General features: G+C 66.5%; 5 protein-coding genes and 2 non-coding genes across 17 annotated transcripts in view; 4 read left to right on the forward strand and 3 right to left on the reverse strand.

Moving 5' to 3' along the window:
- The window catches only part of DCTN1 (dynactin subunit 1), a 33,349-nt gene extending 30,181 nt beyond the window's left edge, over window positions 1-3,168 (forward strand). For 5 of the 7 annotated variants that reach the window (XM_071753049.1, XM_071753042.1, XM_071753044.1 and 2 more), the window contains 6 exons: window positions 371-385; window positions 741-874; window positions 1,185-1,374; window positions 2,141-2,217; window positions 2,476-2,565; window positions 2,777-3,168. In XM_071753049.1, the coding sequence (XP_071609150.1) occupies window positions 371-385; window positions 741-874; window positions 1,185-1,374; window positions 2,141-2,217; window positions 2,476-2,565; window positions 2,777-2,914 (644 nt within the window). In that variant the 3' untranslated portion in view covers window positions 2,915-3,168. The remainder of the gene's footprint in view (window positions 1-370; window positions 386-740; window positions 875-1,184; window positions 1,375-2,140; window positions 2,218-2,475; window positions 2,566-2,776) is intronic. The other 2 variants (XM_071753047.1, XM_071753043.1) reach the window with 1 other exon arrangement.
- Window positions 3,169-3,795: 627 nt separating this feature from the next.
- Window positions 3,796-7,533, forward strand: NOP56 (NOP56 ribonucleoprotein). The gene is made up of 11 exons (XM_071753065.1): window positions 3,796-3,947; window positions 4,199-4,313; window positions 4,412-4,573; window positions 4,666-4,864; window positions 5,119-5,306; window positions 5,398-5,549; window positions 5,750-5,850; window positions 6,109-6,257; window positions 6,491-6,612; window positions 6,793-6,921; window positions 7,012-7,533. Exons 2-11 carry the CDS (start codon window positions 4,295-4,297, stop codon window positions 7,231-7,233), a joined length of 1,443 nt encoding a protein of 480 aa, XP_071609166.1. The 5' UTR covers window positions 3,796-3,947; window positions 4,199-4,294; the 3' UTR covers window positions 7,234-7,533.
- LOC139800634 (small nucleolar RNA SNORD56) lies at window positions 6,334-6,404 on the forward strand. Its single transcript, XR_011727848.1, has one exon. It is a non-coding gene; the product is annotated as a small nucleolar RNA SNORD56 (small nucleolar RNA).
- Window positions 6,654-6,721, forward strand: LOC139800633 (small nucleolar RNA SNORD57). The gene has a single exon (XR_011727847.1). It is a non-coding gene; the product is annotated as a small nucleolar RNA SNORD57 (small nucleolar RNA).
- Window positions 7,534-7,628: 95 nt separating the features above from the next.
- On the reverse strand, window positions 7,629-14,444 carry IDH3B (isocitrate dehydrogenase (NAD(+)) 3 non-catalytic subunit beta). 2 transcript variants are annotated; one of them, XM_071753068.1, is made up of 13 exons: window positions 14,330-14,444; window positions 13,802-13,882; window positions 12,895-12,993; window positions 11,998-12,118; window positions 11,529-11,589; window positions 10,859-10,991; window positions 10,330-10,463; window positions 9,986-10,088; window positions 9,325-9,471; window positions 9,118-9,212; window positions 8,977-9,037; window positions 8,697-8,746; window positions 7,629-7,774 (listed from the first exon to the last, which is right to left on the reverse strand). In XM_071753068.1, the coding sequence occupies exons 1-13, from the start codon at window positions 14,357-14,359 to the stop codon at window positions 7,717-7,719; spliced, it is 1,173 nt and encodes a 390-aa protein (XP_071609169.1). In that variant the 5' UTR covers window positions 14,360-14,444; the 3' UTR covers window positions 7,629-7,716. The 2 variants fall into 2 exon arrangements, with proteins under 2 accessions (XP_071609169.1, XP_071609170.1); XM_071753069.1 differs by lacking the exon at window positions 8,697-8,746.
- Window positions 14,445-14,634: 190 nt separating this feature from the next.
- Window positions 14,635-21,624, reverse strand: VPS16 (VPS16 core subunit of CORVET and HOPS complexes). Its single transcript, XM_071753037.1, has 23 exons — window positions 21,467-21,624; window positions 21,224-21,312; window positions 20,922-21,019; window positions 20,498-20,626; window positions 20,264-20,408; window positions 20,081-20,196; window positions 19,524-19,646; window positions 18,861-18,916; window positions 18,627-18,716; window positions 18,169-18,340; window positions 17,894-18,025; window positions 17,685-17,812; window positions 17,522-17,557; window positions 17,323-17,431; window positions 17,109-17,243; window positions 16,922-17,030; window positions 16,698-16,795; window positions 16,517-16,621; window positions 15,902-15,979; window positions 15,651-15,820; window positions 15,467-15,563; window positions 15,259-15,362; window positions 14,635-15,039 (listed from the first exon to the last, which is right to left on the reverse strand). Exons 1-23 carry the CDS (start codon window positions 21,517-21,519, stop codon window positions 14,895-14,897), a joined length of 2,517 nt encoding a protein of 838 aa, XP_071609138.1. The 5' UTR covers window positions 21,520-21,624; the 3' UTR covers window positions 14,635-14,894.
- A 311-nt stretch (window positions 21,625-21,935) lies between these two features.
- On the reverse strand, window positions 21,936-24,186 carry LOC139800274 (N-acetyltransferase 8-like). Of its 4 annotated transcripts, none has more exons than XM_071753038.1 (2): window positions 23,763-24,186; window positions 21,936-23,090 (listed from the first exon to the last, which is right to left on the reverse strand). In XM_071753038.1, the coding sequence occupies exon 2, from the start codon at window positions 23,075-23,077 to the stop codon at window positions 22,391-22,393; it is 687 nt and encodes a 228-aa protein (XP_071609139.1). In that variant the 5' UTR covers window positions 23,078-23,090; window positions 23,763-24,186; the 3' UTR covers window positions 21,936-22,390. The 4 variants fall into 4 exon arrangements, with proteins under 4 accessions (XP_071609139.1, XP_071609140.1, XP_071609142.1 ...); XM_071753039.1 differs by having other exon boundaries at window positions 23,753-24,069; XM_071753041.1 differs by lacking the exon at window positions 23,763-24,186 and adding an exon at window positions 23,514-23,563.
- Window positions 24,187-24,234: the final 48 nt, after the last annotated feature.

Here is a 24,234-nt window from a genome sequence, read left to right on the forward strand (position 1 = left end):
GAGGGGGCACAGCTGGGGGGTCCCAGCTCTGGGGGGTGCCCACAGGGTCTGGGGGAGCCTCTCCCACCCCCCAGCACAGGGAGGCTGGGCAGGACAGAGCACCCAAAGCTGGCCAGAGTGGGCCATGGTGAGGGGTGGCTGCTGGAGGAGCCATGGTGGGGGGTCCATGTCCCTCCCATGTGCTGCTGGGGCTCCCCAGGTCCTGGCTGGGTCCCACAGCAGCCACTCGGGGACCCCCAGGGGGACACGTGGGCACAGGACACGGTTGGTGGTGACCAGAGCTCCTCTGGCCACCCCTCCTCCTCTCAGGGTGACCCTGGGCTTTAACTCTGCTTCTCCTTATCTTTCTCTGGCTCCTCCCTGCCCGCAGAGGAACAGCAGCGAGGTACCTGCACCCTGCATGCCCCCACCCTGCAGTGCATGCCTGGGGGGGCCCGGGATGAGGCTCAGTTTGGGAGCAGGGGGAGGAAGGGCTCAGGTCCTGCTGGGGGGCAGTGCTTGGCTCCCCCCCAGGGACAGGCACCTGCAGGGGGTCTGCATGGAACCGTGTCCTGGGGGAGCACCCGGTACCAGGAGCGTGGAGGGGACTGCTGGGGTCTTTCCATGAGTGCAGGATGGGGGGTGGGCTCCATGGCCATGTGGCCAGGCACTGCTGCTCCCCAGGCTGCAGACACTCGTCCCCTTGCTGGGCCTGGCCCTGTCCCCCTGCCAGGGTCACCAGTGCCCTTTGTCCCCTGCAGGTGCTGGTGCTGGGCAGGTGACAGGAGGTGGCTCGGGGCCCGTCCAGGTGAAGGATTCTCCTCTCCTCCTCCAGCAAATCGATGCCCTGCAGCTTTCCATCAAGCACCTCAAGAACGAGAACAATCGGCTCAAGGTGGGGGGCCAGGAGGGTCCTTGGGAGCCCCCGGGCTGGGACGTGCCATAGGGCAGGAGGGGTGGGGTCCCTGTGGGGTCAGCACTCTGGCCCCCGGGTCAGGAGCCTGGCCGTGCTCTGGGGCTCAGAGCTGGGGATGAGTTTTGGCTCTGCTGGGGAGGGGGCTGAGCCCTTGGTGTGAGCACAGGGGCAGAGCTGGGGGTGCTGGTGCCACCACAGCCCAGCCTCGGGTACCCCCAGCCCCAGCACCCCGACTCAACTCCTCCCAAACCATCTCCCTGCCCTGATGCTCTTCACCCTCTGTCCCCAGGGAGAGCAGATGAAGCTGGAGCTGGCCAGCCTGGCACCCCTGCGGGTGCCCAAGATCTCCCTCCCCAAGGAGAAGCAGGGGGAGGGGCTGGCCACCCAGGCACTGTACCGCAGGAGCAGCCAGCTCCTGGAGACCCTCTACCAGCTCAGTGCCAACACCAAGGTCCTCAACATGAAAGGCACCAAGTCCAGTAGGTCCTGCACAAACCTGGGGAGCAGGGGGGTCACGGGCAGCTTGTGAGCAACCTCAGCATCTTCCCTCTGCCCTGGGGAGGCACCAGCACCTCCTGGAAGCATGGAGTAGGATCACAGGGAGTTTGGGTTGGAAAAACCCTTTAGGATCATGGAGTCCAACCTTTCCCCCAGCACTGCCCAAGCCACCTCCCCCCTCCATGTCCCTCATCCCCACATCCCCAGGGGTTTCTCTGAAAGCCCTCCAGGGATGATGGGGACTCCAGCCCTGCCCTGGGCAGCCTGGGCCAGGCCCTGACAACCCTTTCCAGGGAGAAATTCTTCCCCAGCTCCAACCTAAACCTTCCCTGGCACCACTTGAGTTGTGCCAAAAGTTCCTCTCGTCCCATCCCTTGTTCCTTGGGAGCAGAGCCCGACCCCCCCTGGCTCCAACCTCCTCTCAGGGGGTTGCAGAGAGCCAGAAGCTCTCCCCTCAGCCTCCTCTGCTCCAGGATCAGCACCCCCAGGGCCCTCACAAGTTCTCCAGCCCCTTCCCCAGCTCCATTCCCTTCTCTGGACACTCTCCAGCCCTCAGTCTCCTCCTTCTGCCCCCAAACTGCCCCCAGGATTGGGGGTGCAGCCTCAGCAGTGCCCCACACAGGGGGTGCTCCCTGCCCTGCTGCTCCCCAGGGTGCTGTAGCCACCTTGGCCACCTGGGCACAGGCTGAGCCCCCGTGCTGGGGGCAGTGATCACCACCCCACACCTCTGTCCCTGTTTTCCTGCAGCAAGGAGCTCCTCTGCACGGCTGCTGGAGCAGACAGCCCGGCTCTGCACCCTCAAATCCACCATCGACACCCTGCGGGTACGGGGGTGCCCCCAGCCCGGGGAGGGGGCACTGAACTGGGGGGGTGAGGGGCTGCCCCCATCCCTGGCCAAACCAGAGCTGGGCCTGATCCCTCTGCCTCGTCCCTGGGGATGGGGGGGGGGGGATGACTTTGGGGGGCAGTGGAGGGCTCTAGGGGGTAGCAAGGGACTGTAGGGAACCATGAGGGGCTGTGGGGGTCACAGGGGGCTCTGTGGAGTCCTGGGGGTAACCTTGTCCCACCCGTGTCCCCCCCAGGATGACACGATGCGGGCCATGGTCCAGCAGCAGCCCGGTGCCGGTGTCCCCACCGACTTTGGCGTCTTCCCCTCCTCCTCCTTCCTGAAGGTGAGACCCCTGCCCCTCGGGGGGTCCCGGGCTGGGGGGTCCTGGGCCGTGGGGGGTCCAGCTCCATTCCCTCGGCTCTGGTGTGGTGCTGGGGGCCCAGGACCCTGGGCAGCCATCACGGGGGGGCTCTTTGGGGCCATCTCCTGCTCCCGGTGGGTGGGGAGGGGGCCCAGCCCGGTGTCCCCCCCTCTAACGGCGCTGTGCCCCCCAGGCTAAGCGGGAGCAGGAGGAGGGAATGTCGTGCTACGGGCGGGTGAGCTTCCCCTGTGCCCCGGGGCAGAGCCAGGCCCACCGCCTGCTGCTCACCCCGGAGCTGCTGCACCAGCTCCGCAGCCACTTCGTCTGCTGAGCAGGACCCCCGGCACGGGCGGGGGACACGGCACAGACCCCCCCCACCCCCGTCCCCCATCCCCCATCCCCATCGCTGCTCTCATACACTACGGCCGGGACCCCCGGGAGGTACCGGGGGGTCGCAGCCCCCCCTCCCCGCAGTGCAGCCCGGTGCCCGCAGGGCTGGGGGGTGACCCGGGATGTGACCCCAACCCCCGCCCCATCGCGACCCCCCCGGCACTCGCGCTCTCCAATAAAGCTGCCCTGAACCTGCCCGCGGCCCTGCGCCTTCCTGCGGGGACACGGGGCGACCGGGAGGGGACCGGGAGGGGACGGAAACGGCGGAACCGGGGGCACAGCGGGGGAGAGTGTCGGGGACATGAGGGGGCACCGGGAGGTGAACGGACAGCTCGGGGCAGGGCACCGGAAGCGGGGGGGAACCGGTGCTGGGGGGTCCGGGGCGGCCACGTGCGGCCGGAGGGGGCGGGGCGGGCGGCGGCGGGAAGGGGCGGGAGTGGCGCGAGCGGCTCCCATTGGCCTGCGGGCCAGAAGGGGCGTGACCCAGCGGCACTGCCTGATCCTGATTGGTGGAGGCGGCAAAGGGAGGCGGGACCGCCGTGTGCTCTATGTCATTGGCTGGGGACCGCCTGCGCTGATTGGTGGAGAGGCTGGGAGGGGTGGTCGGTGATTGGCTGCCGCCGGGGTGGGCGGGCTTCCGGCGCGGCGGGGGCAGTTCCGGTCTCTGGTGGCGGCGGCGGAGCGGCAGGGGCAGGATGGTGAGCGGGCCGCGGCGGGACTGCGGCATCCGCCCGCATCGGGCCGGGGAGGGGCCGGAGGGCACCGGGGACGGTGCTGGAAAAGCTCGGGAGGGCAGCGGGGCGCGGGGTTGGGGCTCCTGCGGCGGAGCGGGGGGCGCGGGGCCTGTGGCCGCCCCGATGCCCCGTTGACCGGTGCCGGTGCAGGTGCTGCTCCACGTGCTGTTCGAGCACGCCGCCGGGTACGCGCTGTTCGCCGTGCGGGAGGTGGAGGAGATCAGCCTGCTGCTGCCGCAGGTACGGGGCCGGGACGGCCTGCGAGGGCGACCGGGGCACGGGGAGCGGGAAAGCGGCGATCCGGTTCCGGGGGAGGCGGGGGGGGGGGTGGGGGGGAGCCGTGTCTGGCCTGCCCGGTGTGCCCGCCTCGTTCACGGCTGCTGCCGAGCCCCCGTCCTTCATGGCCCGATCCTGGGGGTGGCCCCATCCCCTCGGAGCCCGGAGCTCCGTGCCGCCCCCCAGGCGGGCGCTGAGCGGTGCCTCCCCCGCAGGTGGAGCAGAGCGTCCTGACCCTCGGCAAGTTCCACAACGTGGTGAAGCTCGTGGCCTTCAGCCCCTTCAGGTCCGCCCAGAGCGCCCTGGACAACATGAACGCCGTCTCCGAGGGTTAGCGGGGGGGGCCGGGGTACCGGGACCGTTCCCCCCATCTCCACGGGGACCCCACGGCCCCGCTGACCCCCCCCTTCTCCTCCTGATTCCCGCAGGGATCCTCCACGAGGATCTGCGGCTCCTGCTGGAGACCTCCATGCCGGCCAAGAAGAAGAAGGCGCTGCTGGGGGTGGCGGACCCCAAGATCGGCGCGGCCATCCTGGAGGAGCTGGGCTACCAGTGCCAGACCGGGGGGGTGGTGGCCGAGATCCTGCGGGGTGAGTCGGGGGGCAGGGGGAGGGGCTGCCCGGGGAGGGGCTGCCCCGGGAGGGGCTGGGGGTGACGGCTGTGTCTCGGGGTGCCCCGGCAGGCATCCGGCTGCACTTCCACGCCCTGGTGAAGGGTCTGACGGCTCAGTCGGCCTCCAAGGCCCAGCTGGGGCTGGGGCACAGCTACTCCCGAGCCAAGGTCAAGTTCAACGTCAACCGCGTGGACAACATGATCATCCAGTCCATCAGCCTGCTGGACCAGCTGGACAAGGACATCAACACCTTCTCCATGCGAGTCCGGTCAGACGGGGGGTCCCTCCCCGGGGGGCAGGGAGGGGGAGGCCGGGGGGGCACGGGGTCCCCCTCCCTACGCTTACCGCAGGCGGCTGCCGCTCCGGCTGCCTGCACAGGACAGGGAGGGAGAGCAGCACCCCGGGCTCGGCACGGTGACGGTGACAGTGACACGGTCACAGCTTGCCCGAGGGGACACCCGGGACCGGGGAGGGCCAGGCGGGGCCGGGGGGTGTGGCAGAGGCACTGAGCCTGTCCCGCAGGGAGTGGTACGGGTACCACTTCCCCGAGCTGATCAAGATCGTCCCCGAGAACTTCACCTACTGCCGAGTGGCCAAGCTCGTCGGGAACCGCCGGGATCTGAGCGAGGAGAGCCTGGAGGGGCTGGAGGAAATCCTCATGGACAGCGCCAAGGCCCGGGCCGTGCTGGAGGCCTCCCGCTCATCCATGGGTCAGTGAGGGGGCCGGGGCTGGGGGCGGCTCCACCGCAGCCTCCTGGGGCGTCCGGGACGTGCTGCTCATCCCTGTGCCCCCCCCCCCAGGGATGGACATCTCCCCCCTCGACCTCATCAACATCGAGAGCTTCTCCAGCCGCGTCATCTCGCTGTCCGAGTACCGCCGGGGGCTGCAGGAGTACCTGCGCTCCAAGATGAGCCAGGTGGCCCCCAGCCTCTCTGCGCTCATCGGGGAGGTGGTGAGTGACCCCCCCCCATCCCCCTGCCCTTCCCCAGGCCATGGAGATGATGTCTGAGCGAATCTGTCAATCCTCTGAGCCCTCTGCTGACTCCCTCGCTGCTGATCCCCGGCCTGGGGGGGCCACACGCCGCCAGCAGCCGCACCCCGGGGTGGGGTCTGGGGGCGACCCTCGACCCCCCCCTCTCCTCTCCCCTGCAGGTGGGCGCCCGCCTCATCTCTCACGCCGGCAGCCTGACCAACCTGGCCAAGTACCCGGCTTCCACCGTGCAGATCCTGGGGGCTGAGAAGGCCCTCTTCAGGTACTGCTGGGGGGTGGTCCCCGTGATGGCAGAGACCCCCGGGCGCGGGGCCGCGATGCGCCGGGTCCCCACGGCCCCCCGTGTGTGAACGGCCCCCCCCGGTGCTGAGAGACCACCCCGGCTTTGTGGAGGGACCCCCGAGGTTAGCGGGGGAGGGGCTGGAGGGGGGGCACAGCTCTCCCGGGGTCTCACTGGGGTGGGGGCCGCTCCCCTCTGGGGGGTTTCCTGCCGGGTGTCCCCACCCCCTCCCCCCCGCAGGGCTCTGAAGACGCGTGGGAACACCCCCAAGTACGGGCTCATCTTCCACTCCACCTTCATCGGGCGGGCAGCAGCCAAGAACAAGGGGCGCATCTCCCGGTACTTGGCCAACAAATGCACCATCGCCTCCCGCATCGACTGCTTCTCAGGTCCTGGGGGGACGCTGGGGGGGGCTCTGGGGTTCCCGGGGTGATTTGGGGGACACGTGGGGAGCTGGGGTCTTCTCTGCCATGATGGGAATATTTTTCGTCAACAGCATCTCACTGTGTGAATGGTGACAGCACTGGGCTGAGCAGAGATGGGCAGGGGGGAGCGAGGGGGCTTGGGATGGAGGGGGGGGGGGATGCTGACACCCCCCCGTGTGTGTTTCCTGTCCCCACAGAAGTCCCCACCAGTGTCTTTGGGGACAAGCTGCGGGAGCAGGTGGAGGAGCGCTTGGCGTTCTACGAGACGGGGGAGCCCCCCCGCAAGAACCTGGAGGTGATGAAGGAGGCAGTGGTGGAGGTGAGGCTGCTGCAGGGGGGTGGGCAGGGCCCCCCCGCCCTCGGAGGTGATGTCAAACACCACCCTGACCCCCTGTGGAGGCAAAAAACTGATTTAATGAGGCTGATCCGAGCGGCTGGGCCGGGGATGGGGCTGAGAGGGGGGTCTCAGTCACCCTAATGAGCACCCCCCCTCTGGCAGGCAAGTGAGGTGGTGGCTGAGGTGAAGAGGAAGCAGGAGAAGAAGGAGAAGAAGAGGAAAAAACGGGAGAAAAAACGTCTGGAGGCTCTGGCAGCAGCTGCTGAGGAGGTGGAGAACTCTGTGGTGGAGGTGAGGCAGGGGCTGGGGTGGGGGCTGCCGGGCCCGGGCACTGCTCAGCCGGGTGTGTCCGGGCTGGGCTGAACCTGGGGTGCCCCTCAGGAGAACAACGTTGAGCCCAGGAAAAAGAAGAAAAAGAAGTATCAGGAGCCAGAGGCTGAGTCGGAGCCCGAGGAGAACGGGCTGGAGGAGGAGGAGGAGGAGGAGGAGGAGGAAGAGGTGGTGCCCAAGAAGAAACGGAAACTGAGGGCGGAGGCTGGGGAGGAGGAGGAGAAGAAGAAAAAGAAGAAGAAGAAGGTGTCCAGGGCTTCGGACTCGGAGTAGGGGCAGCAGGCTGGAGCCGAGCTGTGCTCCAGCAGGACAGACTGAGGAGGGACTGACGGACAGGAGGGCAGCAGCCTCCCCATCCCCCTGGCGTTTTGTGCTGCGGGGGGAAGCCACGTTTTAAGGCGGTTTTGGCTCTTTCGGACCCAGTGGGGTCCCTTTGGCCACCCCGGGGCAGCCCTGGAGCTGGTGCTGAGCCCGCCCCCTGCCTGGGGAGGTGCCGGCTGTGTGCGGGTGGGGTGCCAGAAGACCCCACGTTGTGACCCCCTCCCCTCAATAAAGGGCTGAGGGTGTTGCTGATCCTGATCTTCTGTGGCAAAGGGCAGGAGCTGGGGGTGCTTTGCAGACCACCCTGACCCCTCCCCTGGCTCGCTGAGGAGACGCTGGAGCCCCCGCGCTGCCAAGGCCACGTTTATTGGGAAGCAATAAATTATCGGGGGGGGGGGGAGTGGGGCCGGGGGCCCTACACGTCCAGGGCGGCGATCACGGCTTGGGTGAACTCCAGGGACGTGGCGTAGCCCCCCATGTCGGGTGTGCGCACCTGTAAGGAGAGGGGAGGTGAGTGGGGGGGTGGCTGGGGGGGGGGGGTCTGCGACACGGCAGGGACCTTCCACAGCGCAGTGGGACCCCTGCCCCGTGCTGGGTGCTGCATCCGGGGGGTTCTGGAGCCATTCCTGAGGGGACAGTGAGTGGCTGGCAGGGGGGCAAAGCCCTGAGCCCCCCCTTAACCTGCCCCGGGGCACCGCGGGGCTCCGGACAAGCTGGGGGCTGGGGGGAACAGCACCTGCAGTGGGGTGGGGGCGTTGGACCCTTTTATTTGCAGAAGGAACACAAAGCACCGCGGATCAGCCACCTCCAGCCAGAGCTGGGTGGCTGTGGGGCCACCAAGGGGCTCCCTGGTCCCGCCAAACACTTCCTTGGTCTCATCAGAGTCCCCAGAGCTCCCTCCCACCAAACGGGGGGAGCTCAGCCCCATTCTGCTGCTGGTCCCCAGCTCCCCGGGGAGTTCTGGGGGTGGGTGGGGGCTCAAACCCCTGAGTTCTGCCAGCTGTAGGGGTGTGGGGGGGCTCTGCTCAGATGCCACTGGGGGTGGGGACACATGGGCAGCCCCCTCCCCATCCTGCAATGGTCCCGTTAACTGCTAAAGGCTCTGCAGGAGGGGGGAAAGGCTGTAGTCACCCCCGAGCTGCCCTGAAGTCAAGGGGGGGGACACGGCCCTCGGTGCCACCAGCAGCCCCTGGGGGGGGGGGGGCAGGAGGAAGGCCACCTTCCTCCTCCTCACTGGCTGGGGAAAGGGGGGGGGGGGGGAATCTGGGGGGCGTGGTGGGGTTGTGGGGGGGGGTGGGAGTGTCTGTGAAGCTACGGGGCAGCTGCTGCAGGGTGCAGCCCCCAGAGCTGGGGCTGGGGGCCGGGGGGGGCAGTCCTAGGCAGCATAGTGGGGGTGCAGGTTGTCAATCACGGACTTGACGAAGTCAGAGGTGGTGGAGTAACCGCCCAAGTCCCGTGTCCGAACCTAAAAATCCAACACAGGGAAGGGGAGAAACAGGGGAGAAACGTGGAGGTGAACGGAGATAAACGGCTGCGGGAGGGGAGGGCGGGGGTCCCCCCCACCGGGCTGGGTGGTGTCCCCCAGACTGTCCCTAAGCCACCAAGCAGCACGACAGGAGTGACCCCCAAGACCAGGGCAGAGGGGTCTGCGCCGGGAGGAGCCGCTGGCACACACGGGCCCGGCCCCACACTCACTTTTCCAACCTTGATCACCTTCTTCACCGCGTCTGCCACCATGTTGGAGTGAAATTCCAGGCTGGGGAGCACAAAGGGGGGGTCAGGGCCTCTGCACGGGGCCCGGTGCCCCCCAAACCCCCTGCCCCACAGAGCACCTACTTGAGGTGCCGCAGCATGTTGGCTGCTGACAGCAGCATGGCCGTGGGGTTGGCGATGTTCCTGCCCACAGCCTGGGCAAAGGGGTGCCGGGCGCCCTGCGGGGGGAGAGAGCCTCCTGAGATGGGTCCTGTCCCACCCCAGAGCCCCCGATCAGCTGGGGGGGCCTGGGGGGGCTCAGGACGGGGCGGGGGGGCTGAAGCTCCTCACCATCTCGAAGACGGCGTACTCGGCGCTGTAGCTCTCCCCGGGAACCACCCCGGCACCACCCACCAGCCCGGCTGCCAGGTTGTCCACGATGTTCCCGTAGAGGTTGGGCATCACCAGGACATCGAACTGGTAGGGGTTCTGCACCAGCTGCCAGGGGTGGAGAATCATGGAATCACAGCGTGGGTTGGGCTGCAGGGACCTCAGAGCTCCCCCAGTGCCACCCCTGCTGAACACCCCCAACTCTCAGCCTGGCTCAGAGCTGCTCCAGCCCCCCCAGCACCTCCAGGGCCTCCTGCAGCCTCACTCCAACAGCTCCGTGTCCTGCTGCTGCTGGGGACCCCAGAGCTGCACAGGACACAATCCCTGGTAGCCACCCCAGTGCTGATGCAGGCCAGGATGATGGTGGCCTTCTTGGCCACCTGGGCACACACTGCCTCATGTTCAGGCTCAGGCTTGACCAACACCCCCAGGCACATTTCAGGAGCTCAGCCCCACACCTGCAGTGTCACAGCCTTCATGGGTGACACTCTTTGTGGCTCTCAGAGGTTCCTGCCTGTGCTGGGTGGGCACGGCAGTGGTGGGGCAGGGACAATAATTCACAATTAGGTGAATTTTTGGTTGTGCATGTAATTTATGCCATACAAGGGACTCTGCTCCTCACCTGCATGCAGCAGTTGTCAATGATCATTGTGTCAAATTTGATTTTGGGGTACAGCTCTGCCACCTCCTTACAGCACTGCAGGAAGAGCCCATCACCCAGTTTCCTGAGGGACAAGAAACACATCAGGAGGTTTGCAGGGCAGCAGTTACAGCACAGGGCAGGGGAAGGCAGGAGACCCCTCAACACCCCACAGCCCCCCAGGGTGGAATGGGGGCCCATGGGGAGCCAGGAGGGCTCAGCAGGGCTGCCCTACAGCCCCTGGGACACAGCCCTCAGCACCCTGTGCCCTCTGGAGCCAGCCTGTCAGTGCTGGGGGGTCTGGAGGTGCTCTGTGGGGCACTCACATGATGTTGGCTTTGTGCACTGCTGTCACCTTGGAACGTCCCTTCTTGGTGGCGAAGTCGAAGGCGAACTTGGCGATGCGCTGGGACTTGGCCCTGGTGATGATCTTCAGGCACTCGATGACCCCCTTGGCACTCTGTGGGGCACAGGGGGTCAGCAGCCCTCACCCTGCACCCACCACCCACCCCACGCTCCTGGGGACAGAGAGGAGGACGCTGGGTCACTCCCCACCCACCGAGAGGCTCTTCAATCCCCTCCTCCCTTCCTGACAGCCTGACCCAACCCCCCCACCTGTGGGGTTTTTCTGTCTCTGGGTCACCCAAACCCCCCCATCCCCTCCCTGTCACCCGGGGGGTCACTGCTGCCCCTCAGCTCTGCTCAGCAGCCCCGATGGGGTGCAGGGAGGTGTCCCCAGGTGGGGGTGCAGGGAGGTGTCCCCAGCAGCACCAGAGGCCGCACAGCCTGGGAAGGTCTCCCCGAGGCCATCAGTGACCCCCAGCAGTGACCCCCGGGCTGGGGGACCCCCAGTACCTCGTGTTCCAGGGAGCTGTACTCCCCCTCTGTCTGCTCCCGGATGATCACCAGGTCCAGGTTGTTGTGCCGGGTCTGGTACCCTGGCAAACTCTTCACATGCACCACGTTGGCAAAGAGGTCCAGCTTGCGCCTGGGGGGCAGCAGGGGCAGGGTGACAGCATTAGGGACAGACAGGGTGACAGCAGGAGGGACAGGGTGACAGCAGGAGGGACAGACAGGGTGACAGCATTAGGGACAGACAGGGTGACAGCAGGAGGGACAGGGTGACAGCAGGAGGGACAGACAGGGTGACAGCATTAGGGACAGACAGGGTGACAGCAGGAGGGACAGGGTGACAGCAGGAGGGACAGACAGGGTGACAGCAGCAGGGATGCAGCAGGGCAGCCCCTCACTCCATACACCCATGTACCTGTCAGTCAGTCTCTCAGTGCCCCCTCCCTCCCCCTGTCTGTCCCTGCACCCCCCTCACCTCTCCCCTCAGGAACCCCTCCCAGCCCCCCCTCATGCTCCCACTCCTTCCCCCTTCCCTGGGGACTGATCTCCCCTCTGTCCCCCTCCCAGCCCCCTCTGTCCCTCTCCCACCCCCCAGGGGCAGCTCCTGCCCAGGGACTGTCCCAGGGGACCCTTCCCTTCCCTGAGCACCCTGGGGGGTGGGCAGGGGTCTCACCTCAGCCGCATGTCATAGGAGGTCAGGTCCCCCTTGAACTCCATGGGGGTGTGGATCTTCCCTGTGGGAAGCAGCAGTGAGGGGGAGTGGGGGCACTGAGGGACCTGAGCTGAGCCCAGGGGAAGGGGCAGGGGGTGGAGGGGCTGCACTGGGGCCTTGGCCAAGGGGGGGGATGGATCCCTGCTGGGTGGGACCCTGATGGGCCCCTCAGCCCCTGGGGACACTGTGAGGACCCCGAGGGGACCCTCTGGATCTCGGGGCCACAGCAGATCTGATTTCAAACTAATCAGCTGGAAACACCCTCCAGGTTACTTGGTACCACCTGAAGTGACCTCCCCTGGGACACCCCTGGTGAACCAGACACTGCCATGTGCAGCTCAGCTCCAAGCCAGCAGGTTTCCCTCTCTAGGACCCCCATCCACGGGGATTCCCACCCTCTGGAAGCCCTCAGGCTGCCCATGGCCCTTACCAATCAGAGCCACTTTGCTTTCCTTCATGGAGTCCAGCACCTGGTCCAGCTTCTCCTCTGATGCTGTGTTCTGCACCTCACTGAGGTGATGCTCATCAAACACCACTGGGACATTGCCAGCCTGACAGGGACACAGGGACAGGGACACAGGGACAGGGACACAGGGACAGGCATGGCTCAGAGCAGGGACAGGGCTGGGGGGCTGCACCAACCATGAGAGGGAACCAGGCCAGAGTGGGTGGATGGGAGCCCAGGGGGCCACCAGCACCACAGCGGGGTCTGCACCCCCAATCCTGGGGGCAGTTTGGGGGCAGAAGGAGGAGACTGAGGGCTGGAGAGTGTCCAGAGAAGGGAATGGAGCTGGGGAAGGGGCTGGAGAACTTGTGAGGGCCCTGGGGGTGCTGATCCTGGAGCAGAGGAGGCTGAGGGGAGACCTTCTGGCTCTCTGCAACCCCCTGAGAGGAGGTTGGAGCCAGGGGGGGCCGGGCTCTGCTCCCAAGGAACAAGGGATGGGACGAGAGGAACTTTTGGCACAACTCAAGTGGTGCCAGGGGAGGTTTAGGTTGGAGCTGGGGAACAATTTCTCCCTGGAAAGGGTTGTCAGGGCCTGGCCCAGGCTGCCCAGGGCAGGGCTGGAGTCCCCATCATCCCTGGAGGGGTTTCAGAGCCCTGGGGATGTGGGGATGAGGGACATGGAGGGGGTGTCCTGGGCAGTTTGGATTCCATGATCCCAAAGGGCTTTTCCCACCCAAACCATCTGGGATTCAATGAACCCTCAGGAGCTGCTGCTGCTCCCACAGCCTCTGCTCCTCACCCGGGGTCTCTGCACCCACAGCAGCCTCTGGGTCACTGTCCCCCCCCCTCCACCACCCCCACGTCACCAGGAGCCACCAGTACCTTGAAGACCTCCTTGACAGAGTTCATGAGCTCGGGGCCCACCCCGTCCCCAGGCAGCATTGTCACCTGGAAGGTGCCCTCTGAGCGGGCGTTCTCTGACTGCAGGGAGGGAGGGGGCAGGGGGGTCAGACCCCAGCAGCACCACTGGCCTTGTCCCACCTCCCCAGCACCCCCTGAGCCCCCTGCCTCTGTCTCTCCCCCCTCTTGGCACTGTTACCTCATGGATTTTTATTGAGTGAGGTTTTCTGTTTGGTTTTTTAATCCTGGACACAGAATCATCCCCAAAGAGAATTCAGGAGCTGCCCCACCCCCAATCCAAGCTGCCCACCTTCTGCTGCCTCGTCCTTTCACACAGCCCCCACCTCCCTGAGCCCCCTGCACAGCTCCAGGCAGTAACCTTCACAGAAGGGGTCTGGGGGACTGCCAGGTGGGCACAGCCAGAGACCAAACCACTTTAATTGGACAAAAAAAACAGGAGTTACCAAGCAGCAACTACACCAGAACCCCTGAAATGGAGATGGGGCAGTGCCAGGAAGCACAGGGTGGTGACTGAGAAAAGAGAATTTGTGAGCTGGAGGAGTCACTCACCAATTGTCACTTTTACCAGCCGGGTGTCAGTCCCGGGGCAAACACCCCCCCTGCTGCCCAGCAGCTGAGAAAGGGCACAGCAGCTCAGAGGGGCTCAAGGGCACAGGGACAGAGCCTCCCTGGCACTGAGCCCTCCCCGGGGAGTCTCAGATAACAGCAGCACCCATCCTGCCAGCCCCAACCCTGCCTGGGCACTTCCCACCCTCAGCCCCTGCTGCCCCACAGACCACAGCTTGGACCCCACTGCCCGGGCCCCCCCTGCCCACCCCCGGCTCCCCCCTGCAGAGACTGCTGGGGGCTGCCGGGACCCCACTCTCACCTTGGCCCGTGGCATCTGCTGGAGGGCAGCAGAGCCCCTCAGCCCCCTCCATGTCCCGAGGCTCTGGGTGCGCAGGAGACCCTGGGGTGGAGGCAGCGGGGGGGGTCAGACGCCCCCTCCCAACCCAGACCGCTCCCCAACACCCCCCGTCCAGACTAAACCCCTGTGTCTGTCCCCCCCCAGCACCCCCCTTCCCTGACTGACCCCCCCGAGTCTGGATCAGACCCCCCAGTCCAGACGGAGCCCTCTCCCCTGGACCCCCTCCCTGGGCCCCTGCTCAGACTGTCCCAAAACACACCGACACCCCCAACTCAGCCTGACCGCCCCCCCACAGCCCCTCAGCCCGCTCTGACCCCCCCAGCCCGCTCTGACCTTCCCAGCCCTGACCCCCCCAGCCCACACTGAGCCCCTGCCCACCCACACCTCTCATCCCCACACCCCGCGCTCTGTCCCGGAATGGCCCCCCCGTCCCGCGGGACCCCCTAACCCCGCAACGACCCCCTCGACCCACACCCAGCCCCCCCTCACCGCCACCCTCCCCACGCCGAGCGCCGCCATCTTGCCGCCCCACAATGGCCCGCGGAGGCGGCACAGCCTTCCCTTGCAGCGCCCCCTGGCGGCCAGGCGGACCAGGGTTGCGATCCTGCCCCCCCCCCGCAGCCTCCCCCAGGACCCCCCCTGCCAGAGCTCCAGAGCCGCCTCTGACACCCCTCCCACAGCCCCCCCAGGGGCCCCTGCCCTGAGGGGCACATCTGGAGACCCCCAATTCCCCAGGGGGGTGCTGAGCAAGCTGGGGGGGTCCCTGGGGTGCTGAGCATTTCTCAGCAGCAGTCAGACACTGAGCTCTTGGCTTTATTGTAAAGGAAGGGAGGGGGGGCACAGGGTAAGAGGGGGGGGCCCCCCTGGCCCCCAGCGGGGTGGGGGTCCTGCAGACACTCGGGGGGGGTCCCAGAGGCACAGCGGGGGTCCCAGTGCTGCGCTCCCCAGCTGGTGAGGGAGAACATCTGCCCCACAGCCCTTGTCCCCAGGCACCCCCAGCAAGCGGGGGGCACAGGAGTGACCCCGGCAGTGGGGGGTCCCGGGGGGGTGGGTGTCACTTCTTGAGGAGCTGGGCCCGGGCCCGGTTCAGTTTCTCGGCCACGGCGGTGTCGGTACCGACCGTGCACTTGGAGAGAACCAAACTCATCTCAGCCTCGTTCCTGTGCTCGATGGCAGCGTCAGCAGCCTGGTCCAGGTCCCTGTGGCAGAGAGGGGGCACTGGGGGGCACTGGGGGGGCACTGTCCCCATCCCCCTGCCCCCATGGTCCTGGAGACACCAACCCCCCAGGGCTCCCCCAGGGCTCCTGGGGTCTCCCGTACACCCGCTTCCCCTTCAGCCCCCCCGGCCATGGAAGAGAAGGACCCAGAGCCCGCAGGGGTCCCCCCAGGGGTCCCCCCTAGCCCCCCATCTGCCGTACCCCACCAGGACAAAGGCCTTGACACGCTGCTCGGGGGGCACACGGGGGGCGTATTTTTTGGCCTCGTAGCGGTTGTGGTGCTTCACTGAGATCTCCACGAAGGGCTGGGGAGGGCAGGGAAGGGGTGGGAGGGCAGGGGGGGGTGGCTGCTGGGTGACCCCCCCAGCTCCATCCCCTGTCCCCAGGGCAGGGCTGGACCCCCCCTTACCAAGTACCCGATAGGAGACTTCTTGCTCCTGGAGAACTTCTCCATCTCCTCCCAGTCCCCGCGGGTGGCCAGGGCACTGATCTTCAGCCACCAGTACCTGGGCACAGGGGTCGGGGATGGCTCCTCCAGCTGATGGAGCCCCCTGGCCTGGGGTGATCCCGCTGCCCCCTCCCCAAGCACCCACCTCTTGTCGGGGATCTTGAAGTCCCGGTAGAGCTGCTCAGCTCTCTTGTGGTGTCCCTCCAGGATCAGGTTGGAGACGGTGTCATGCAGGGAGAGGTCCAGGTAGGGTCTGTTCAGGTCCTCCTGGAGGTGCCTCTGGAGCCGCAGGAGTTTGATCTGATCCTCAGTGGCCTGGGGAGCAGAGACATGGCCTGAGGGGTCCCTGTCCCCATCCCAGCAGCGGTGCCACCAGACACCTCCTGGCCCCCTCACCTTGGCAGCAAACTCGTTCTTGGCTTTGTAGAACTCATCCAGGGCATTCTGCAGAGCCCCAACTCGTCCTTCGATGCGCTGGGGACAGAGCAGGGACACCATGCTGTGGGGAGGGGGCAGCACCCTCAGACCTCCCCCGCGGGGCAGGAGGGTGTCCCATCTCCCTCGGGTTTGCCCCTCCAGGTCCCTTTCATCTCTCTTGAGGTCTCCAGAGGGTCTCTCATGACTTGGGGACACATCCAGTCCCAGTTCCCTCCTCCTTGGGAGCATCTCCAAGGGTCCCCTCTCCCCTGGAAGTGCCCCCATGTCCCTTAGGACCATCTCCAGTGGTAGGGTCACCATCACCATCTGGATGGACTTCCCTGTCCCTCAGTTCCCAGAAGAGCTGGAAGGGTTGCCCATGACCTGGCACAGCATCAGCCACGGCCATCACCAGCTTCGTTCCTGCTTCACTGAGTCCTTGCCCAATATCCTCCACTCTTCCTCATCTTCCTCCCTCACAAGCAAGTCCCTGGAACCCACCACGATCCCCAGAGAGGTCTCACGTGCCACCAGGCTCACGAGGCTGACATGGAGAAGGCAGCCCTCCCCCTCTGAGCACCACCAAGCACCAACCTTCTCTGAGTAGCTGGAGTGGACATGGAAGTTGCCGAGCTCCTGGTGGTTGTCATCCTGGTTGTACAGGTCCTTCAGCGTCTCCCGCTCCTGGTGCTTGCAGAACTGGGGAGGGAGGGGGTCAGGGGGCCTGGGGACAGCCACCAGGGTGTGTCCTGGGGGAGGTGGTGACAGTCCCCACCTGTCGGTAGAGGCTCAGGGCCACGGGTTGGTTCTGCAGGGTCATGAAGAAGGTGCCGCGGTTCAGCTCGTTCTTCAGGTGGAGCACGACGGTGTAGACTGGGGGGACAGTGGGGTTCAGGGAGGGGACACATAGACAGACAGACAGACAGGCAGACAGACAGACAGACAGACAGACATGTCCCTGTCCCCGGGGGGGCCCCTCTGCCCAGCCCTGCCCCTCACCCAGGTCGGTGTCCCCGCTCTCGATGGCTTTGCTGAGGGCCAGCTTGCTGCGCTTCATCTTCAGCAGCAGTGGGACCTGCTCCCCGGAGCGTGGCTCGTACTCCAGCAGCTGCAGGAGGGTCCATCAGCGTGTGGCCACCCCCTGGGACCCCCTGGGCCACCCCACACCCCCCTGCAGCCACCAGACCTTGATGGCCAGCTCCGTCCTGCCGCAGTCGTAAGCCCGGGCGGCGATCTCTGAGTAGGATATGCCCGGAGTGTCTCCCAGCTTCTGGTTGATGGCTTGGGCCACCTCCTCGTCTGACTTGTCCTTCTGCTGCACCTGGGGAGGGAGGGAGAGAGCAGGGAGGTCCCAGCAGAGCCCCCAGCCCCAGGCAGAGCCCCCCTGAGCTGCCCCTCACCTTGTAGCAGGCCCAGTGGGCCAGGATGCGGCTGACGCCCTGGACCTCCGCGAGGCGCAGGTACTGACAGATCCGGATGGCCAGGGGGTAGAGGCGCCGCAGGACCAACCTGGGGGGCACGGGGACACCCTGAGCCCCCCCAGCGCCCAGGGAGGGTGGGAGGGAGGGGGTGGGAGGTGATGCTGCCACGGACACTCACCTGTCCAGCAGGACCTCGATGGTGAGACGCTTGTATCTGTGGGGACGGTCAAGGGACAGCAGAATCCCCCCCCGGAGCACAGGCAACGCACACTGGGCCCCCAAAGCCCCCCCAGCTCCCCTGCCAGGGCCACCCCACCCCCCCAGGGTCCCAGGGAGGATACTGGGTGAAGGTGAGGGGCACCCCGATCTGGTAGTCCCGGATGGCGTTGAGCACCCGCAGGTCCTGGCACATCTTGACGAAGCTCTCAGGGGGGAACTTGTCCAGGAAGCACTTCCCAAAGGAGGCTGCCTGCGGGGGGAGGTGTGGGGGATGAGGTGGGAGGGAGCAGCTTTTGGGGGGACCCACAGCCCCCCCCTGCACCCCACTCACCCTCAGCAGTGATTTCTGGGTGTCAGGCTCGTGCTCGTAGCCCGCAGCCTCGATGCACTGCCTGACTGCCTCGGGCAGCAGCTTCTGCTCCTTGATCTCCCGCAGGTACTCGTCTGCCTTCTGGCTCTCCTTCTGCAGGGGGTGCAGCCCAGGGGGTGCTCACACGGACCCATCGCCCCCCACACCCCCCTTCCCATTGCCACAGGGGGAGGGTGGCAGCACGGGGGCCACCCCAACCTCCCAGGGGAGGGTGGGAGCGGGGGCAGTGCCCCTACCTCGTACTCCTTCTGTGCCTCCAGCAGGAGGGCCCCCGGGGCCATGGAGGCGATCCTGAAGATCTCCTGGCTGGGCTCTGGGATCTCCTGCAGGAACTCGTGGGAGGAGCGGGACAAGATCCGGACCCCATCCAGCTCAGGCACCAGGAGGGAATCCTCATCCAGGACAAACCTGGGCTCTGCTAAGGGCTCCTGGGACTAAAGCAGCTCCGGGTGCAGCCCGGCAATGCCACAGAGTGACCCCCCAGACTCCCGGGACCCCCTTTCCAAGCCCCATCCAACCTGACCTTCAACACTGCCAGGGATGGGGCAGCCACAGCTCCTCGGGACAGCCTGGGCCAGGGGCTGCTGCTGTTCCTGGACCCCTCCTTGCCCACCCTCTGGGCAGGGGCAGCCTGAGGAGGGTCTGCAGTTTGGGTTGGCCTTCCAAAATGATCTCCCCTCTCCCCAAAGGATACTGGATGCACTCTGAGCAGTTCCCTACCACCATCAGCTGCCGGTCCCAGGCCACCACCACGGCACGCTGCCGGCTCCGGGGACGCATGCACCTGCCAGGAACCCGGCACCCAGGCACGGAGCGGGGACATCAGAGGACCCCACTTGTCCCTGGCAGTGGGTGCAGAGCCCAGCAGACCCTGCCAGAGGATCTGGGAACAGGTGGGGACAGAGCTGAGGGCAGGGAGACCACTCACCAAACCATCTGTCTGGGGGGAGATCGGATGCTGCTGGTGAACTCACAGACCTTCTCCTTGGAGGAGAGAGCCAGGTCAGGGGGACATCCCCAGCCCCTTCTCCAGGGCTGAGGGTGCTGGAGCACTGAAACCCAGGAGGAGGAAGGTTCCTCCATCGCTGTGTGCAGGGCAAGAAGCTGCTTGTACTCAACTGAGGCCCAGAGGGAAGGTAAAGGGAGAAGGAGCAGTCCTGGGGGGCATGGAGGGCAACCAGCACCTCACCAGCATGAGTCCCACGAGCTGGGGACATCCCCAGGGTTGAGTCACAAGGCCCCTGTGCCCCTGGGACCCCACCAGCAACAGGGTGGGGTTTGGGGCTGACACCAGCCCCAAAATACTGCTGGAACCGTCGTGTGTGGGGAAGAGAACAGACAGGGAAAGAGTAACTAGTGGTGGGGAGGGCAAGGGAGGTGTGAGGCCAGCAGAGAGGCACGTCTGGGACAGAAATATCAGGTGAGGGTGAATCTCCTGAGGACAGAGACACAGATGCCCGAGGCCAACCTGCAGACCCGAATCCATGGGGACCCCGAGGGCACCCCCCGTGGCCCCTCCACCCTGCTGGATCCCTCTGCCAGGGGCAGACACCCCAGTGCCCTGAGCAGGGGAGGGGAGGGGGCTGCTGACCTTCAGCGTGGCCAGGCCCATCCAGATGTATCCGGTGTCAGTGAAGAGGGCCAGGCAGCGGTAGTTGAAGGACACTGCCATCTGCAGGTAGGCACCCGCCGAGGGGCTCATCCCAGGGGGGGTCTGGGGCAGGGAGAGGAGAGGGGCACAGCTGGGGGGCACGGGACGTGCTGCACCCCAGTGCCAATCCTGCACAAGGTGTGTCCCCTCCCCAGCCTGTGCCTGCTGGATGACCCCCAGCCCAGGATGGGGACAGATGTCCCTGTGGTGCCTACCAACCCCTGGCACAGCAGGGAGAAGGACCTGCCAGGGGGGGTGCAGACACCCCAGGGGACCCCGTGCCCCCTCCCTGGCAGCGTCTCAGCCCAGGCTGTGGGAGGTGTCCCTGCCCATCCAGAGGGGTTGGCACTGGATGAGCTTGCAGGTCCCTTCCAACCCAAACCAGTCTGGGGTTCTGTGACTGGGACATTAGGACCTGCCAGCAGGAGCTGGAGAGCATCCCATGGGGATGCAGATGTGGGGGGCTGCAGAGCACCCCACTCCCCAGGGACACTCACCACGAGGGAGCAGGAGGTGTTGTCCAGGAGGTAGAGGTCCTGTCCCACCGCCAGCAGGACGATGGTGACCCTGTCCTGGGACAGCACGGCCCAGCAGGACGGGGGCTTCTGCAGACCTGGGGGACACCAGCGTCAGGACCCTGTGCCCATCAGGAGCTGGGGACAAGGGGGGGACACACGCACCAGGGACCTCGGGCATCCTGCGCAGCTTCAGGTCCTCGATGTTGGTGGCCAGGGAGATGCGGTGTGCCCCGGTCAGGATGGCCACACCAGTGCCATACTCCGTGTGGAAAACCTTCGCCTCCAGCACGTGGTTCTGCAGCACCTCCTGGGACACAAGGAGGCTCAGGGAGGCCCCACAGCGTTTCCCCATCCCCCACACCCACCCCGGGGTGCCCCGCGTGCCCCCACGCTCACGTTGCCCATGCTGAAGTGACGCTTGAACTCGCAGAAGAGGTTGTAGACGAGGACAGTGCCATCCTCCTGGATGCACAGCAGGTCCTCGCTGGCCGTCCAGCCCAGCTGCACCAGTTGGCCACTCTTCCACTGCACGAGCAGGAGACACGTGAGCAGGAGACTCCCAGGAGCTGGGGTTGCTCAGCTCCAGCCCCCCCAGCCCTGCAGATGTCCCTCCAGGACACACACATGAAGCCAACAGCCAGGGCTGGGTGCCTGCAGCTCTGATGCCACCAGCTGCCCCGTGGCCAGAGCAGCTCTCCCTGTCCCTTCATGTCCTCACGGCTCCGTGTCCACCCCACATGGATGGTGGGGACAGGAGGATCCTCCTGGGGTTCCCATCCCCTCCTGTCCCATTCTCCCTGCTCTCCAGGGAGCAGCTCACCGGGAGGCTGGCCAGGAGAAGCCCCGAGGCTGAGTAGATCTCCAGCAGTGGGCGGGTGTTGGGGGATTTCTCCTTCCGGGAGTTGTTCTTCAGCAGAGCTGTGGGATGGGATGGGATGGGATGGGATGGGATGGGATGGGATGGGATGGGATGGGATGGGATGGGATGGGATGTGGTGGGGTGAGGTGCGACGGGACGGGGTGGGACAGCCTGAGCTGCAGCCACTCCACCATCACACGGGGGTCCAGGACAGCCCCTGTCCGTGGCTCCTGCCTCCCGGGGGTCTGGGGGTGCAGCCTTACCGATGGGCCCCCCGTACGGGGCAGCAGCCAGCAGGCAGTCCCGCAGCTCCTCCTTCAGGTTCCACTCCATGGCGTACAGCTCGAACTTCCTGCAGGTGATAGTTCCTGCAGCCCCGACACCCCCCAGACAGCCCCGGGACCCCCCGAAATCCCCCCGAGCATCTCCAGGGCCTCCGCTCGGCCCCAGGACCGGGGAGGAGCTGCCCCTGAGCCTGTACCGGGCACGGTCCCGGTTCTCCTCACCGGTAGAAGGTCTCCTCGCCCAGCGGGTTCCAGTTGGCCGTGTAGCAGTCCATGGTGTCGGGACGGGCCGAACCGGGCACTGCCGGTACCGCAGCCCCTGCCTGCGCCCTGCCTGCACTTCCGCCCGGCCCGTGACGCCCGTTAGGCCGCCGCCATCTTGAGTGAGGGCACAGGGGGAGCAGGGGGGGGGCGGCGCCGCCATCTTGAGTGAGGGCACTGCCGCCCGCTCGTGGGTCTGGGGGTCCCCATGGTGTCCCCTGTCCCTGGGGATGTCTCCTGTCCCCAGGATGTCCCCGGTCACTGGAATGTCCCCTGTCCCCGAGATGGCTCCTGTCCTCAGAACATCCCCTGGGTGTCCCCTGCCCCAGGGTGTCCCCTGTCCCCAGGGTGCCCCCAGGCTGCTCTGGGGGTCCTGGCAGGTGGGTGCAGGCACACCCGGTGGCACGCACCCCACAGACCCGCACACATCTGCAGTGCCCCGCAGGCTGCTTCTCTTTATTTCCCAGTGCTGGAAAAGTCGGAACAGCCACAGACACCCTGGTGGGCACAGCCACCGTCCCCCACTGCCCACCCCTGCGGGACCCGCGGCGGTGCCAGGGTGTCACGGTGTCACGGCAGTGTCATGGTGTGCTGGGGCTGGAGCAGTCTGGTGCTTCCTCGTGTGCAGGGCTGGGGCTGGAGTGTACCTCGGGGTGCTGAGATGGTGCCACTGGGGTCCGGAGGGTGCCATGGCAATGGCTGGTGAGACAGGGTTGGGGCACCTCATGTCCCATGGTTGAGGTGCCATGAGTCCAAGGGTCAAAGTGTTGTGATGGTGCCTCACGTGCCAAGGTCAAGGTGCCATCATGGAGCGTCGTGTCCCAGGTTTGGGGTGACAGGGTGGTGCCTGCGGAGCGGGGCCGGGGGGGAGTGCCAGGACGGTCTCTATCGCGCGGTGGGTGCGGAGCGGCCGGGGAGGTCACAGCGGTAGTGGAAGAGCTGGAAGCCGAGGAAGGTGGCGAGCAGCGAGGGGCTGAAGGTGGCCACCTTCCTGAAGCCCTGCCCCTCGTAGAGCCGCTGCGCCACCACCTGCACGACGGAGGTGGTCAGGACCACCGTCCCGAAGCCCCTGGCGCGGGCGAAGCGCAGCACTTCCCCGCACAGCGCTTTGGAGACCCCGCGGCCCCGCCAGTCCCTGCTGACCGACATACGCCTCAGCTCCAGGGCCACCCCTCTCTCCGATGGGTCCTCCGGTTGCCCCACGGCCACCGTCCCCACCACTGTCCCTCCCGCCTCCGCCACCCAAAAGCCGGAGTCGGGCGCCCGCAGGTACCCGGCGGGGATGTCCTGGAGGTCAGTGCTCAGCGCCTGCTCCACGTAAGCGGTGCAGAAGTTGCGGACCAGGAGCCAGATGGCCACCAGCCCCAGCGCCAGGGCCACCAGCCCCAGCAGCCAGTAGCCGACGGTCACCCGCACGGCCAGGAACACCACCAGTAGCCCCAGCTGGGCCCATGCCGAGCGCAGGGCGTTGCGGTAGACGGACGGGGCGTGCTCCAGGATGCCGCGGGTGAAGAGGGTCCGGACCGCCTCGTAGTCCTGGTCCCGGTACTGCCGGATGCGGTAGGACGCCATGGGCTGACGGTACCTGCCGGGTGGCATGGGGAGGGAGGGGGTGTCAGCGTCTGGCTGGGAACGGGACCCTCAGGGTATCCCCAGATCCCTTTGCCAGGACCATTGGAGTATCCCCACACCCTATCACCGAGATGCCCAGGGTATCCCCAGACCCCAAACCCAGGACCCCAGAGCATGCCCAGACCCCATCATCAGGACCCTCAGAGTACCCCCAGCCCCCCCCCCCCCCGCCAGGACCCGCTGGCACAATTCCCCCCCCCCCAAATCCCCATCACCTCCCCAGCCCCCTGTGTCCTACCTCCGACCCCCCCACCCCACGGACCCCTCCAAGCGTCCCCCCCTCACCCCACTTTTTCCTGCTTCCCCTAGGACGTGTGGAGGGGATGAAGGGAAGAGCGGGGGGGTCTGGGGGTGTCTCCTCCCCCCCGGCACTCACCCTGCACACCGAACCGCAGGCAGAAGCAGGCAGCTGCCCGTCCTTTGCCCCGGGGAGGGAGCGGGGGGGAGAAATAGGGCAAAGTGACATAGAGAGGGGAAAATGGGGACAGAACACCCCCGTCCAAGGGTTGCTCATTGAGGGGGGGACCCCGAGCGGAGGATTGGGGGGCCCAATGTACCAACCTCCCCCCCCGAATCCCCGCACCCCACATCGCCCCCTTAGCAAACTCCCCCCACCTGCTGCTACCTGCTCTGCTGCTCTCAAACCGAAGACCCCACGGCTGCGCAGACGCCCTGGGCAAATTCAGGGGGGGTTGCCCCTCAGCAAACCCTGAGAGTCCGAACAACCCCCCCTGCCCAAGGCGAAGAGAGGGGGGGAGAGTTTGCTTCCAATCCCCCCCCAGCGTTGCCGTCTCCCACGCAGCAAGATGCCGGCTCCGTTCAGCTCATCGTTGCGTGCAATCCTTCGGTTGTTTTTTAGGGGGGGGTGGTCTCGTGTAGCTCGCTGTGAGTGAGGAGGGGGGCTCTGGTACCCCCCCCCTTCCAGCTTGACCCTTATTCCCACTCACCCACCGCCCCCCCCACGTCGATGGTGGCTCCGGGGACGCTTGGCGAGCGCAGGCGCCGAGAGGGAAGAGCCGCCCACGCCGCTGTGGGGCCACCGAGAGACTGGAGAAGGTGGCAAGGTCACGCTCAGCCTTAGTGGGGGGGATCCTGAG

Source organism: Heliangelus exortis, chromosome 10, assembly GCF_036169615.1.
Source record: "Heliangelus exortis chromosome 10, bHelExo1.hap1, whole genome shotgun sequence".
Lineage (NCBI taxonomy): Eukaryota > Metazoa > Chordata > Aves > Apodiformes > Trochilidae > Heliangelus > Heliangelus exortis.